General features: G+C 38.7%; 1 protein-coding gene across 1 annotated transcript; it reads right to left on the bottom strand.

The window, feature by feature from the left end:
• Positions 1 to 11268: 11268 nt before the first annotated feature.
• On the bottom strand, positions 11269 to 12082 carry LOC120933424 (gastrula zinc finger protein XlCGF71.1-like). The gene has a single exon (XM_040346639.1). It carries the CDS (start codon positions 11953 to 11955, stop codon positions 11434 to 11436), a length of 522 nt encoding a protein of 173 aa, XP_040202573.1. The 5' UTR covers positions 11956 to 12082; the 3' UTR covers positions 11269 to 11433.
• Positions 12083 to 14540: the final 2458 nt, after the last annotated feature.

Genomic DNA, 14540 nt, shown 5'->3' with positions numbered 1-14540 from the left:
CTAGAGTAGAGAATACTAGAACCCTGGTCTGATTTAAGGTATATTTACTTACATACAGTTTAATCACTACCTGTATTGAAAATACATCAATAAGTAAGATCAAATATCTTCAAAGTCTCTTAGATAGTTGCCACTTTCATTGTCACTGTCAGTTGTCCCCATTGGAAGATTTCTCCTGACCCCCTGTTCCAATATTACCACATATTATGGATTTCCCATTATTTTCTAATTTTTTATTGACAATCTCTCCTTGACAGCCATCAAAATTGATAGGAGGTTCTACCCTTCCATATTATATCTAACATGAAAGGAAATGTTTTGGCTTTTTATAAAAATCTGCACAAAAAAATCTCTATTCACAGATAGTCAGATAAACCAATCGCACGTCAGGTATTTAATTATATAAATTATCTACATTAAAAAAATATGAGCTTACAAAGAATTATTGGACAAGTTATCGAAAGGCAATATAATTTTCTGCTTAGAAAAAAAAAACACATTTGAATATTATATCTTTCCTTTTGAAAGGTGGGACCTCATGATTAGGGAAATGTATTAAATATAATAATGTAATACAATAGCGCAACACCGAGATGCCAATGACAAGGGCTATAAATTATGATAAAAATGTACAAGAACAAAAAAAACGTAAATGGAAAGTTCTATATCTTACCTGGTATGGTGTAATATTGGGATCCTTCAGCTGCTCCTTGTTCTCCTTATCTGCCAGAAATCGTTCTACCTGTCTGAGTTCTGCTTCACCTTATATTCACTTCACCCCCATTCACTAACATGGGACTGCTTTGGATTGGCTAAAATTATCTATTCATAACAATGGAAGGTGTGTTTCCAATTCCTTACAAGGTCTATTTGTCGTTTTATTTGTATTCAAGTTTTTGTCTAGTCAGATGACAAGGTCATTAACATTTTAATGTTAGGAGGGAAGACAATAGGAGGGAGTGTAAATATAAAAAACAATGGTTTGCACTTATCATTAGCATTTATAAGAGATGATATTGTGATTGTAATATCAATGACAGAGGAAGCTGTAGAGGGTATACAGATACTTGTAGACATTTATGATTTTACAATTTTTATGTTATATAGTTTACTTGGTACTTTCATTATGTGTTTTTTTCTTCTCTCATATTCCCATTCCGGGCTACTATTATACTTTGTCTCTAACCAGTTCAGTCTTTGGGCATACTATGTATATCCAAAGAGTGAACATTTAATTACAAGTTGATGGCTACTTAAAGCGGAGGTTCACCCAAATAACATGTATATAAGATCATATTCTTTATTCTTCCACCATGTACAGTATGCCCTCTTTTATTTTATTTTGGCTCTACATACCTTATTATGACTATTTTCCACCCGTCTTCCGGGTACTGACTCCCGTGGGAGTAGGCGTTTCTATGCAGAGGCGCAATGTCACCTGGGACTTCGCCAAGATGATTGACGTCCTTGAGAAAAAGTTCCCCCCACGCCCGCCTATTGCGTAGGCGCATCACGAGAGTCACAGAGTTTCTGAAATAACCAAACTGTGAATCAGCAGTACACTAGGAGCCGTGTAGAGCTGACTCGCAGTTTGGCTACTTTCGGAAACTCTGTGACTCTCGTGACGCGCCTACGCAATAGGCGGGTGCAGGGGGGAACTTTTTCTCAAGGACGTCAATCATCTGGGCGAAGTCCCAGGTGACATTGCGCCTCTGTATAGAAACGCCTACTCCCGCCGGAGTCAGTACCCGGAAGCCGGGTGGAAAATAGCCATAATAAGGTTTGTAGAGCCAAAAAAAAGAGCACACTGTACATGGTGGAAGTATAAAGAATATGATCTTATATACATGTTATTTGGGTGAACCTCCGCTTTAAGCAGCCACCAGTGTGTTCTGGTTTTATTTAGCCAACGACCGTCTTCAAAGCAAAAGTGATATTGGAGCTCCATAGCTACCAATCACTTTCACAAATCCAGCAGCGCAGTGCCTCCCCCTTCTGCCAGCGGTCCCCCTCCTCCCATGGTTCCCAGGCTGTCCCACCCTGACCAGTGCTGGGAACATAACTGCCGATGGGGGAGAGAGATTGCAGTGAAACCAGGGCAAATCCATGCCTCGATCTCACATGCAAACAATGAAACCAGAAGTGATATCACTTCCAGGTTCTTACGCACCCTTTCCTGTCCAGTACAGCCAGGGGGCACCTCTAACCAAGCCGATCTGTGCTTGGTAAGATGGTGGGAAGGGGAGACATTGGGATCTATTAGACCCCTACTGTCTCCATAAAGAGTACCTGTCACCTGCCAAATGCTATCACATAGGGATTTATTAACCCCTTGTGATAGCAATCAAGTAAAAAAACATAATAAACTATATTTAAATAAATTGTCGAAACCCGTTGCCCTGCACTCATGCGCAAATGTAAGCCCAGGGTGTGCACGTGTATGTAAACCGCGTTCACACCTACAATTCCTGTCCCGTGTGCTATGATGGGTGCAGAAAACCCAAGTTACATGGTGGGGGGGCACAGGGAATGCATTTAATCCTGTGCTGTCACCTCCATATGACATACTTATGCATTGCAGGTGGAGTGGCAGGAAGGGACCCAACTTCATTAGTAAATTTACCAGCAGCACAGAATAAGACAATAATAAATATATATTTTCCTTCGCTGAGGATTTTTTATAAAAACTATGCTGTTTACATAAAACACAATATATATTTTTGATATGTTCATGTGTAAAGTAATTGGGATTTGCAGGGGCAAAGCTTCTAGTGACACAATGGACGCCAAGGACAGAGTAATATATTTTACAACGGAACATTAGATGCTCAACAATATAGGTTTAAATCAGAGAGAAAAAAACAAAGAAGAAGGATCCTGATTTCAAAAAGTTATTTTCAGCTGTGACCAATGGGAAGTCAAAATTACAATTACAAGGCTGAAAATAAATATTCTTACCATTGTTTAAAGCTTCATGAATTTAACTTAATATATTAGATTGTCTTGTAGGCACTATGCAGAATAATTTAATATTTTCCCGCAGAAAAAGAAGTCTGTTTGAAATTTGTTTGAACTAAACATGTATGCTTAGCACAATATAACATCCAAAAAAATGCGCTGAGATAGCATGGAACACATTAATTTTCTGTGTCCTCACGGGTTCAAAGTCCTATATTGGAATGTTTTCACTACCTCAATAAAGATTTTTGGATGGTATATTGTGCACAGTTGGATGAACTAGGCTAGCACCTGAATGCTTAATAATTGCGGAGGACAGTGACGTGGACTCACTTGGAGTAGCAGTTTGTCTAAATGCATGCTTGGCTGTTTAATATAGAACTCAGCAGGAATCTGAAGATAGTTTGGCTTGTTGATGGGTGGATGTGTCTACTTATATTGCATGAGAGATAGAAAATAAAACTATGATGAATGTTTTCTAATGATTTCACTAATCATTGTATTCTGTGAATGAATGTCTATTTATATTTAGTGACTCTATATTTGTGGTGGGGAAAAAGAACCACCAAAGTCCCCATATACCAAAACACATTTGTATTATTCATGTCAGAGGCCCAAACAGGTTCTTCAAACAAAGGAAATGTAAATACAGAAGGGCCACTTAAAGGATGTCATTCACATTGTATACAGGCTCTGTGCTTGGGTGTTGCTCTTTGTTTTGTTTCCATTGTTATAATCTGTTTTATTGTGTTAATTTCTTTTCTGACAATTATCAGATTTGGATCAGTATGACCAGGTTCATTTCATTTGTTTTATATTCTGATGTACAATATATTTAGAAAAAAGGAACCTTTAGGCTGGCTATAGACATTACCATTTTTTTTTCTTTCAACCATGGGTTTCAGGAAATACATTTCTATTGTGTTCTCCTGGTGGAGGGGCATCAGAAGCCATCCCTACCGGGAGAAGACTAGGAGATTATTGCTAAAGGCTATAACAGCTTCTTCCAATAATCGCATGCAACATCCAACAGGCTAGTTGTACCCAAATAGATTGATCAATAATCCTGGGTACATTCAGCCTTCCCATACATACTGGTAGTTTGAATTTCGTCCGTCAGTTTAAATATGGGGATACACCCTACTTGCCTGGGTTTCCTTACAAAAGTGACAATTAACCCTTCTAGTGCTTAAACGCTGTATACAACCGTCAAGAGTTATTGCTGACTGATTCACATACACGATAATAGCCATTTTACATGTGAGATTTTATGCGTTTCCATCGGATGTTGCATGAGTGTGACTATGCAGAATCAATGACACTGAATCTCATTTGGGTTAAAACCAGTAAAGAATTAATTGGTTTAATTGAACAGTGAATCCTTCATAAATTGAACCCTAGCCTTCCTAAGTTTGATCTTTTATTTGAGGTTTCGGGTTGAAGCAAGATTTCAGAATTAATAGGTTCCAGTAAATAAAATCCATAGCTATAATTGCCTGGGGCACAAACCATTGCCCATGTAGTAAAAATTACACACAGGGGTTGATTCACTAAAGGCAACAAGTCTACTGACTCTGGAGGACAATTTCCACTTTAGAAAGAACATTTCATTTAACTTAGTGAATGTAATGAAAATTTCCTTTGCAAAACACACACAATGGCAGGAAAAAAACTGTATATATTCTTGCACACCATGGGATAATGGAAGGCAGCAGTACTTCACCTCATTCACAAGCTAAGAGAAAATTCCCTTTTTGCCTTTAGTAAATTAATCCAACAGGGTTTATGTATGCCATCAAGTAGGATAAAGGATAGTTCACACAGGATTTATGTTTACCAACAAGTAGGGCAAGTGGTAGGTTCTTAGTGTGTGACAATAAATGTCAAACAGTTAAGAGGAAGTGTGATGGTCTGGGGATCTTTTGTTGAATCCAGAATCAGTGACTGGTACTCTGAACATTAGGCCTAAAAAGAATTGTGCAGTCCCTATGCAATACCCTCTGATCTATACCTAGGTGGTCAGAGGGTAATTCTACAGCAAGACAATGACCCAAACCACACTACCAAGTTATTTCAGAACTACCTCAGAAGAAAAGGAGATGAGAGTAGGCTTCAATTCATGAAATGACCAGTACTGTCTTCAGACTTATGCCCTGTACACACGATCGGTCCATCCGATGAGAACGGTCTGATGGATTTTTCCATCGGTTAACTGATGAAGCTGACTGATGGTCAGTCGTGCCTACACACCATCGGTTAAAAAAACGATCGTGTCAGAACACGATGATGTAAAACACAACGACGTGCTTAAAAAAATGAAGTTCAATGCTTCCAAGCATGCGTCGATTTGATTCTGAGCATGTATGGATTTTTAACCGATGGACGTGCCTACAAACAATCGTTTTTTTTTTACTATCGGTTAGGTATGCATCGGTTAAATTTAAAACAAGTTTCAACTTTTTTTAACCGATGAATAAATAACCGATAGCGCCCACACACGATCGGTTTGGTCTGATGAAAACGGTCCATAAGACCGTTCTCATCGGTTTGACCGATCGTGTGTAGACGGCCTTACACCCCATCAAGCTGAATTGGGATGAACTGAATTGTAAAACCAAAGCAGCCTACAAGTGCAATGCAGTGGTGGGAACATCTGCAGCCATATGGGGTAGAACTTTCTAAAAAATATTTGATTTCTGTTGTAGAAAGAATTCCAGGAGTGTGTTCAGTTTTAATATCTGCAAACAGTGTACACCAGTTTGATGAGTCAAACATTTAGATTATATTATGTTAAAGGAATTCCGTGATTATAGCATCACTAAATGTTGCATTATATACATTTTTATCAAGATTTCCTTTTACGTTAAAATTACTCCCCGGGGGGACCTTCTAAGGTATAGTCAGATGACGGCGGCAGGAACCCTCTGTCCCTCCGGGCCGCTGTCATATGACATCTTTGGCTTGCCGGGCCTGTCACACAGCAGGGACATGGATCTGTGTGTGCAAACACACAGATCCACATCCTTTCAGGTGAGAGGAGACCGATGGTGTGTTCCCAGTTCCCAGTTTAGAGGAACACCAATCAGTCTGCCTACAGTTAGAATCACTTCCTAGGTAAAACAATTAACCCCTTGATCGCCCCCTAGTGTTAACCCCTTCCCTGCCAGTGACATTTATACAGTAATCAGTTCATTTTTATAGCACTGATCGATGTATAAATGTGAATGGTCCAAAATAGTGTCCAAAGTGTTCGATAAGTCGGCTGCAATGTCAGTCATAATAAAAATCGCAGATCACCTCCACTACTAGTAAAAAAAACACAACAATAAAAATTACATAAATCTATCCCTTATTCTGTAGGTGCTATAACTTTTGCGCAAGCCAATATACGCTTTTGCGATTTTTTTTCTGCCAAAATTATGTAGAAGAATACATATCGGCCTAAACTGAGGAAGAAATTATTATTATTATTATTTTTTTAAATTGAATATTTATTATAACCAAAAGTAAAAAATATTGTGTTTTTTTCAAAGCTGTCGCTATATTTTTGTTTATAGCGCAAAAAAATAAAACCACAGAGGTGGTCAAATACTATCGAAAGAAAGATCTATTTTTGTGTGTGTGGGGGGGGGGGGGGGGTTGGGGTATTCTCAAAATTTCATATGGGTACAGTGTTGCATGACCGCGCAATTGTCATTCAAAATGTTACAGCGCTGAAAGCTGAAAATTGGCCTGGCAGGAAGGGGGTGAAAATGACCTGTATTGAAGTGGTTAAATAGAAGCCGAATAATATGTGAAAACCTTTAGGAGTAATCTAAACATCATATTAGCATAAATCAAGCACTTGAATAAAGAAAAGAATCTCTGTTAGTCCATTGAAAGGATGCACTCATGCCAAAGAACACAAATATGTAGTCCCAATGTTAGGAGAGCAAAAAAAACAAAAAACACACAAATTATCCAATTGATAAACAAAACAATTGTAGAATAAAAATATCCAAGGACTGATCCGCCACCGATCTCTGATTAGAGGAATCACACAATCCCACCGAAAGGTAAGTAAAGATGTACTCTTACCAGATCCAGGATTAAATCAGGCATATCGATCCGCTCAGACCATGGAGAAGAGGGACAGACTCAGCCACTGCTGACAGGTAAGCGTCTCCACTGGAAATTTCTCCGTTACGTTTGTAACTCCACGTTCCGTTTGAAGAACCAAGGAAGGAACAAGGGCTCAAATAGTGAAGTACCGTCAAAGTTTTTATTTAAAAAATGTGCAGCATATACACATGAAAATGTTAAAATTTAAAATTGCCGGCTAAACCAAACCAAGCGTGGCTCCGCCCTAGCTCCGTCCTAGAGCCACGCACTAAACGTCACCGCGTTTACGTGACCCCGGAAGCACGGCTGCACGTTGTTACTATGATTTGGTTGGTTTAGCCGGCAATTTTAAATTTTAATATTTTCATGTGTATATGCTGCACATTTTTTAAATAAAAACGTTTGACGGTACTTCACTATTTGAGCCCTTGTTCCTTCCTTGGTTCTTCAAACGGGACGTGGAGTTACAAACGTAACGGAGAAATTTCCAGTGGAGACGCTTACCTGTCAGCAGTGGCTGAGTCTGTCCCTCTTCTCCATGGTCCGAGCGGATCGATATGCCTGATTTAATCCTGGATCTGGTAAGAGTACATCTTTACTTACCTTTCGGTGGGATTGTGTGATTCCTCTAATCAGAGATCGGTGGCGAATCAGTCCTTGGATATTTTTATTCTACAATTGTTTATTTGTTCATCAATTGGACAATTTGTGTGTTTTTTGTTTTTTTCCTCTCCTAACATTGGGCCAGATTCACAAACGAGATACGACGGCGTATCTACTGATACGCCGCCGTATCTCTGTTTCTAACTATGCGACTGATTCATAGAATCAGTTACCTAAGAGCTAGCCCTAAGATCCGACAGGTGTAATTGAATTACACTGTCGGATCTTAAGGATGCAATTCTAGGCCGGCCGCTAGGTGGCGAGGCCATTGCGGCCAGCGTAGAATATGCAAATGAAGACTTACGGCGATCCCCGAACGTCCCGAACGGCCAGTCGATCTAAATCTACGTTGTTTCCATCGAGTTACGCGGCGTAAAACTAGGGCTGAGCCCTAGTTCTCTTAAGCCATGGTAAGTATGGCCGTCGTTCCCGCATTGAAATTTAAACATCAACGTCGTTTGCGTAAGACGTCCGTGAATGGCGCTGGACGCCATTTACGTTAACGTCTAAGCAAATGACGTTGGTGCGACATCAGTTAGCGCAATGCACGTCGGGTAATTTACCCGACGGAGCATGCGCAGTACGTCCGGCGTGGGAGCGCGCCTAATTTAAATGGGACTCGCCCCATTCGATTGGGCCCGCCTTGCGCCGGACAGATTTAAGTTACCCTGCTGCAAATTTCCAGGTAAGTGCTTTGTGGATCGGGCACTTAGGCAGAAAATTTGCGGCGGTGTAACTTAAATCGGAAAAGTTAAGTTGCGCCCGCTGGTTGTGAATCTGGCCCATTGGGACTACATATTTGTGTTCTTTGACATGAGTGCATCCTTTCAATGGACTAACAGAGATTCTTTTCTTTATTCAAGTGCTTGATTTATGTTAATATGATGTTTAGATTACTCCTAAAGGTTTTCACATATTATTCATATATATATATACATATTATTCATTTTTCCTTTTATTTGTACCTACGTGTATATCACATATTTATTGTTGCTGCTGGATTTATTCATTTAATTATTTATCCACTTATTTATTTTATTTATCTACTTAATTTAATTTATTTGATTAAGTTCACTTAATTTTCCTTAGCGCGAGGAATCTCCCCCCTGCCCCTTGATAGTATTAAATAGAAGCCGGAAGGGAGATTTCATTTGCTGGCAATTTTTTCTTTGGAAATGTCAGTGCTTAATAATAATAATAATAATAATATTCACTGCCCCTGGCCAAAATATTATTCTTTAATTTTCATTTTGTACTGGTACATGTCCCCCAGGGCAGTGCACACCTCCATGCTACTTATTTTTTTATAACCTTTTGCCAAGTTAGCCCAGAAAATTTACATTTTTGATTTATCTGATTCAACTAATTGATTTCAGTGGGGTTCAGGTTCAGCATCAAAACACTGCTTTAACCAAACCCAGGACCAGTTTGGCTCATCCCTATCTGTTACATTAGGAGGAGTGGCACTTTGTACAGCTGCTGCTCCTCCATAGATGTACATGAGCTTCCTGCATGCAGCAGCCGGCAGCTCCAAAAACAGCTGGCTGCAATCAAACAGCCGATTCACTGTGTTCTGGTCCCATGTGAATGAGGCCTTAGTTTGCAATTCAACTTTTTGAAACTCAAATTCAAGGATTATTGACCGTTTTTATTTTAGGTGCATATTTATCAATGATTTTGCCTGATATTAACCCAAAGCTGGCAGATAAATTTAAGTCAAATCACTTTTGATTGCCATGACAATGACATTCTCAGCCAACTTGGAGAAGGGTGAATACTTTGCAGTGAAAAACTTAAATAATCTTTCAGTATACATTTCCCAAATTCAACATATTTACATAAATCATTACATCAGTTAGCCAAATGTTTATTCATAATATACAGTAACTACAGTTTATTTTCACAGTGGATCTGATGAACCCCTTTGTGTTGAATCGGATGTGTCTGCTGTCTAAAGCACTGATCAAATTTGGAACATTTAGTTCCCTTTTCTTATGTGTGAATTTTATTGCTCTATTCTCCTTGATTGTAAAACATTTTCATTTTATACCACTGGCTGCCAGTATAACATAGATATACGACAACAAGTTTGCACTGCTGCACCATATCACGTCCTAGGTACGTGATCCAACACTTCTGGGTCTGGGGTGTGTATGTCCGCCACCGGCAACTCGCTGCTGTGAATAGACACAGCGGAAGCTGATCTGCAGATACCACGTAATCGATGTTCACCAGCACCTGACGATCATTAGGCGGAGAGGCAGAACGGTGATCTGGTTATGTAAACAAGGCAGATTGCTGTTCTGTCTGTACAGAAGGCATGGATCCCATGTTCCGTTAAAGCAGGAACATGGATCCATGCCTTTTCTTAGTAAAAACACTCTCCACGCTGTGCACAAACACTGGCTAGGCACACAGTTAAGCCTTTGATCACCCCTGATGTTTAACCCATTCCAAAAAGTGTCATTAGTACAGTGACAGTGCATATTTTTAGCACTGATCGCTGTATTAGTGTCATTGGTCCCCAAAAAGTGTCAAAAGGTTCCCGACTGCCTGCCGCAATATCACAGTCCTATTATAAATCGCTAATCACCGTTATTACTATTAAAAAGAAAAATCTAAAAACAAATTCAACAACAAGATAATGTAAAAAACATCCCATACTTTGCAAATGCTATAACTTTTACATTAATCAATAAACGCTTATTGAAATAAAAAAAAAAAAAAATATTTTTTTTATTAGATATATTTTTGGCAGAAAGTTAAATATATTGGGCCAGATTTACAGATATATGCGGCGGCGTAACGAATCCCCTTTACGTTACACCGCCGCAAGTTTTCAGCGCAAGTGCCTGATTCACCAAGCACTTGCGTGTAAACTTAAATTAGGCGTGTTCCCGCGCCGAACGTTCTGCACATGCTCCGTGTGAAAATTTCCAGACTGGGGGCGAAATTACGGCGCCCCGATGTATTTTTTGAACGGCGACGTGCGTTATGTCGTTTCGTATTCCTGGACGTCTTACGCAAAAAAAAATTGAAATTCGACGCGGGAACGACGGCCATACTTTAACATGGCTGTTCTAAATGTAAGCCATGAAAAAGCAGGCCTAAGTTTGCGATGGGAAAAACCGACTAGCGACAACGTAAGAGAATGCAACGAACGCGCGTATCTTCGTGGATCGCCGTAATCAGCTAATTTGCATACCCGACGCTGGAAAACGACGCAAACTCCACCCAGCGGCCGCCGGAAAATTACACCTCGGATCTTAGCCAAAAGCCGTCGTATCTTTTTTGTGAATTACAAATAAAGATACGACGCAGCAAATTTGAAAATACGCCGGAGTATCAGTAGATACTCCGGCGTATTTCCTCTGTGAATCTGGCCCATTGTTTTCCTTTTTCAAAATTGTCGGTCTGCGTTTGTTTAAAGTACAAAAAATAAAAACCATAGAAATCTCTATTTGTGAGAAAAAAGGACATACATTTTGTTTGGGTACAGCGTCGCACAAAAGCACAAATTGTAAGTTAAAGTAACGCAGTGTCATATTGCAAAAAAATAAATAAAAATGGCCTGGTTATGAAGGGGGGGTAAATCTTCCAGAGGTCAAGTGGTTAAGAACAAAGGCACAGCCTCTTTCCTATAAGTCTTCTGATCACAAGAACATTCTTTCTTTTTGTATTAAGCACTTTCTGGACATCTAAATGACTTCCCTATGTATGTATTTTTAGGTGTTTAGTCAGATGTGACTTTTGTGAGAAGCACTTTGCACATTTTGAACATCTAAATGGCTTCTCTCCTGTGTGGATCCTCTGATGTGCATAAAGATTGAATATTCTTGAGAAGCACTTGTTACATTCTGAACATCTGAAAGGCTTCTCTCCTGTGTGAACCCTCTGATGTCTTGTGAGAAGTGCTTTGTTGTTGAAATATTTATCACATTCAGTACACTGATATGGCCCCACTCCTGTGTGAATCATCTTGTGATCAGTCAATGAACTATGGTGTGAAAATTTTTGATCACATTCAGAACAGTGATATGGCTTCTCTCCTGTGTGAATCCTCAGATGCTGAATAAGTTCACTCTTTCGTAAGAAGCTCTTGTCACATTCTGAACACATAAATGTCTTTTCCCCTGTATGAATCCTCTGATGATAAATTAAATATTTTTTTGCTGCAAAGGATTTGTCACATTCAGTGCAAGGAAATGGCTTTTCACCTGCTCCATCCATCATACTTTTGTGTAAAGCCCTTTTACGATTTCTTCTGCCTGCAATGAAATAAATTGAAAATAAATACAATTTATATAAATGATTAGAATACTAGTAGGGTAGATATTTGAAAATATTCACAGTGTTAAGAAATTTGAAATTTCAGAAATATACGGTAGTTGGTTTCACGTGGCGACTTTATAGCCAATTTAAAATGGAAAATCAATTTTTGCTATCCACTTTTCTTTAAAATTCTGAAATGGCTAGGTTACACCCCATTATAATCTGTATGTTGTGGCTCAATAATAAAATGCAGGCTGCAGCTTGGAGGCTGCTGTAGCTTATAGACTTTTCTAGACTTTAGAGAGAACATTGGTATACATGAATTTGGCGGGTCAGCACATTATAAGGCTCCATTCACACTTGGAACTTGGAATCACTGGCAGAATTGCCAGTAATTCTGTTCACGATCCCAAATCACATGGCAATCACTGCAAAAACCTCAACATGTTTTTGAATGCCATTTATAACCACTTTGTCAACCCACCACAGTACATTTACTGTGACAGTTTGGCTCATACAGGCCCCCATAAGATACCTGTACATTGCGTCTTTTATCAGGTTACACTTGCGTATGCACACATAGAAGACCATGCCATCATTTGCTGCAGCACAAGCCAATCAGTGGCTCCCGGCCATTGATATTAAGTCCAGGACCCGCTGATCAGCTGAGAGAATGACAGAAAATACCCCTGTGTTGGTAAACAACACATGACTTTATTCATACAGTAGCGATATGACGTTTTTTCGTCTCTCTGCAGATCAGGGTGTAAAAACCAGCACATTACTAAGTAAAAGAGCACACAGTACACATGCTAAACATTGTCAGGCATGCATTTAACCCCTTGATCACTCTAAATGTTAACCCCTTCCCAACCAGTGTCATTAGGACAATGTATATTTTTAGCACTAATCACTGCATTGGTGTCATTGGGGATGTCAGTTAATCAGTTCCCCTCAGCGTTAGTGTCAGATTGTCCGAAGCACTAACTATCACTGCCCACTATAAGTTGCTGATCACCGCCATTACTAGTATAAAAATGCCATACGAATTCCATATGTACTATAGTTTGTAGACGCTATAGCTTTAAAAAAACAATCAATATACACGTGGGATTTATTTATTTATTTAGTTATTTATTTATTTATTTAATCAAAGACGTAGCAGAATATATTTTGGCCAAAATCTTTGAAGAAATTTGGAGTTTGTTTTATAGCAGAAAATATTGTTCCAATATGTTAAGTGTTTTTTTTTATTTATATCGCAATAATAAAAAAAAAAAGAAACAGTGGTGATCAAATAGAAAACTCTTATGTATGATTTTTTTTATACATTTTGTTTGCTTACAACGTTGCATAACTGAGCAATTACCAGTTATAGTAGCACATCGCTACATAGAATAAAATGGCCTGGTTATGAAGGGGATAAAATAAAGTGGATAATGGCATCCCAAACACTGTGGGATTTTGCCTTGATTGTCGCACAACAGAATTGCACAGCAATCGCATCAAAACTCACATTTAAAAAAATCACACAATGCTCCATAACCAAAAAGGTGCATGAGCTTTTTTTGCATGACAGAGACAAGATATGCCTGTGCTCAAGTCTGACAAATGCACATAGAGCTGCTCTATATACAACACGTGTGTAAATCCCGCTAGAAACATTGCTAGAGGAACATGAGGGGACTAAATGTGAAAGTAACAGTATGGCTGTGGTATGGTCATTTCACAGCTTATTAACTGAGTGAGCTTGTAGTACACAGGGAATTTGAGCAAAATAAGCATGGAGAATATTATAGAAATAAGTAAAAATAAATGAACATAATGTAATCATATGTAAATATTTTTAATTTCTGTAGGTATTGAAAAGGTGGGACACAATGATTAGACGAATATTTTATTAACCACTTAAGGACCGGGCCTATTTTTCAAACTTGTTGTTTACAAGTTAAGTCATTTTGTACCAAAAACATTTTTTTTAATTATAATGTTTGGGGGTTCTAACACCCTAGAGAATAAAATGGTGGTCTTTGCAATACTTTTTGTCACAACGTATTTGTGCAGCGGTCTTACAAGCGCTTCAAAGATGCGCTTGCTCGTGGAAAGGCGACAAACTTTTACCCTTAAAATCTGCATATGCGACATTTAAACATTTCTACAGGTTGCATATTTTAGGTTACAGGCTAGAATTATTGCTATCACTCTAATGATCGTGGTGATACCTCACATGTGTGGTTTGAACACCATTTTCATATGTGGGCACTGCTCACGTATGTGTTCACTTATGCATGTGAGCTCGGCGGGATGGGGTGTGTTAAAAATTTTTCTTCTTATTTTACCTTTTCTTTTAATAAAAAAATGATGTCACTTTTATTCCTATTACAAGGAATGTAAACATCCCTTGTAAAAAAAGTGTGACAGGAATATGAGATCTGGGGTCATAAAGACCTCAGATCTCATATTTACAAGGAAAAAAAAAGAAATGTCATTTAAAAAAAAATAACATTGACATTTATACAGCGATCAGTGCAGTAAATGTCACTGAC

This window comes from Rana temporaria, chromosome 3 (genome assembly GCF_905171775.1).
Source record: "Rana temporaria chromosome 3, aRanTem1.1, whole genome shotgun sequence".
In the NCBI taxonomy this organism is placed as follows: Eukaryota; Metazoa; Chordata; class Amphibia; order Anura; family Ranidae; genus Rana; species Rana temporaria.
The sequence above is the reverse complement of the archived record's forward strand: the minus strand, read 5'-3'. Positions and strand labels throughout refer to the sequence as shown.

Excerpts from the sequence above, each read along its gene's own strand:
- LOC120933424 (XM_040346639.1), bottom strand. The coding sequence starts at position 11,955 with ATGATGGATGGAGCAGGTGAAAAGCCATTTCCTTGCACTGAATGTGAC.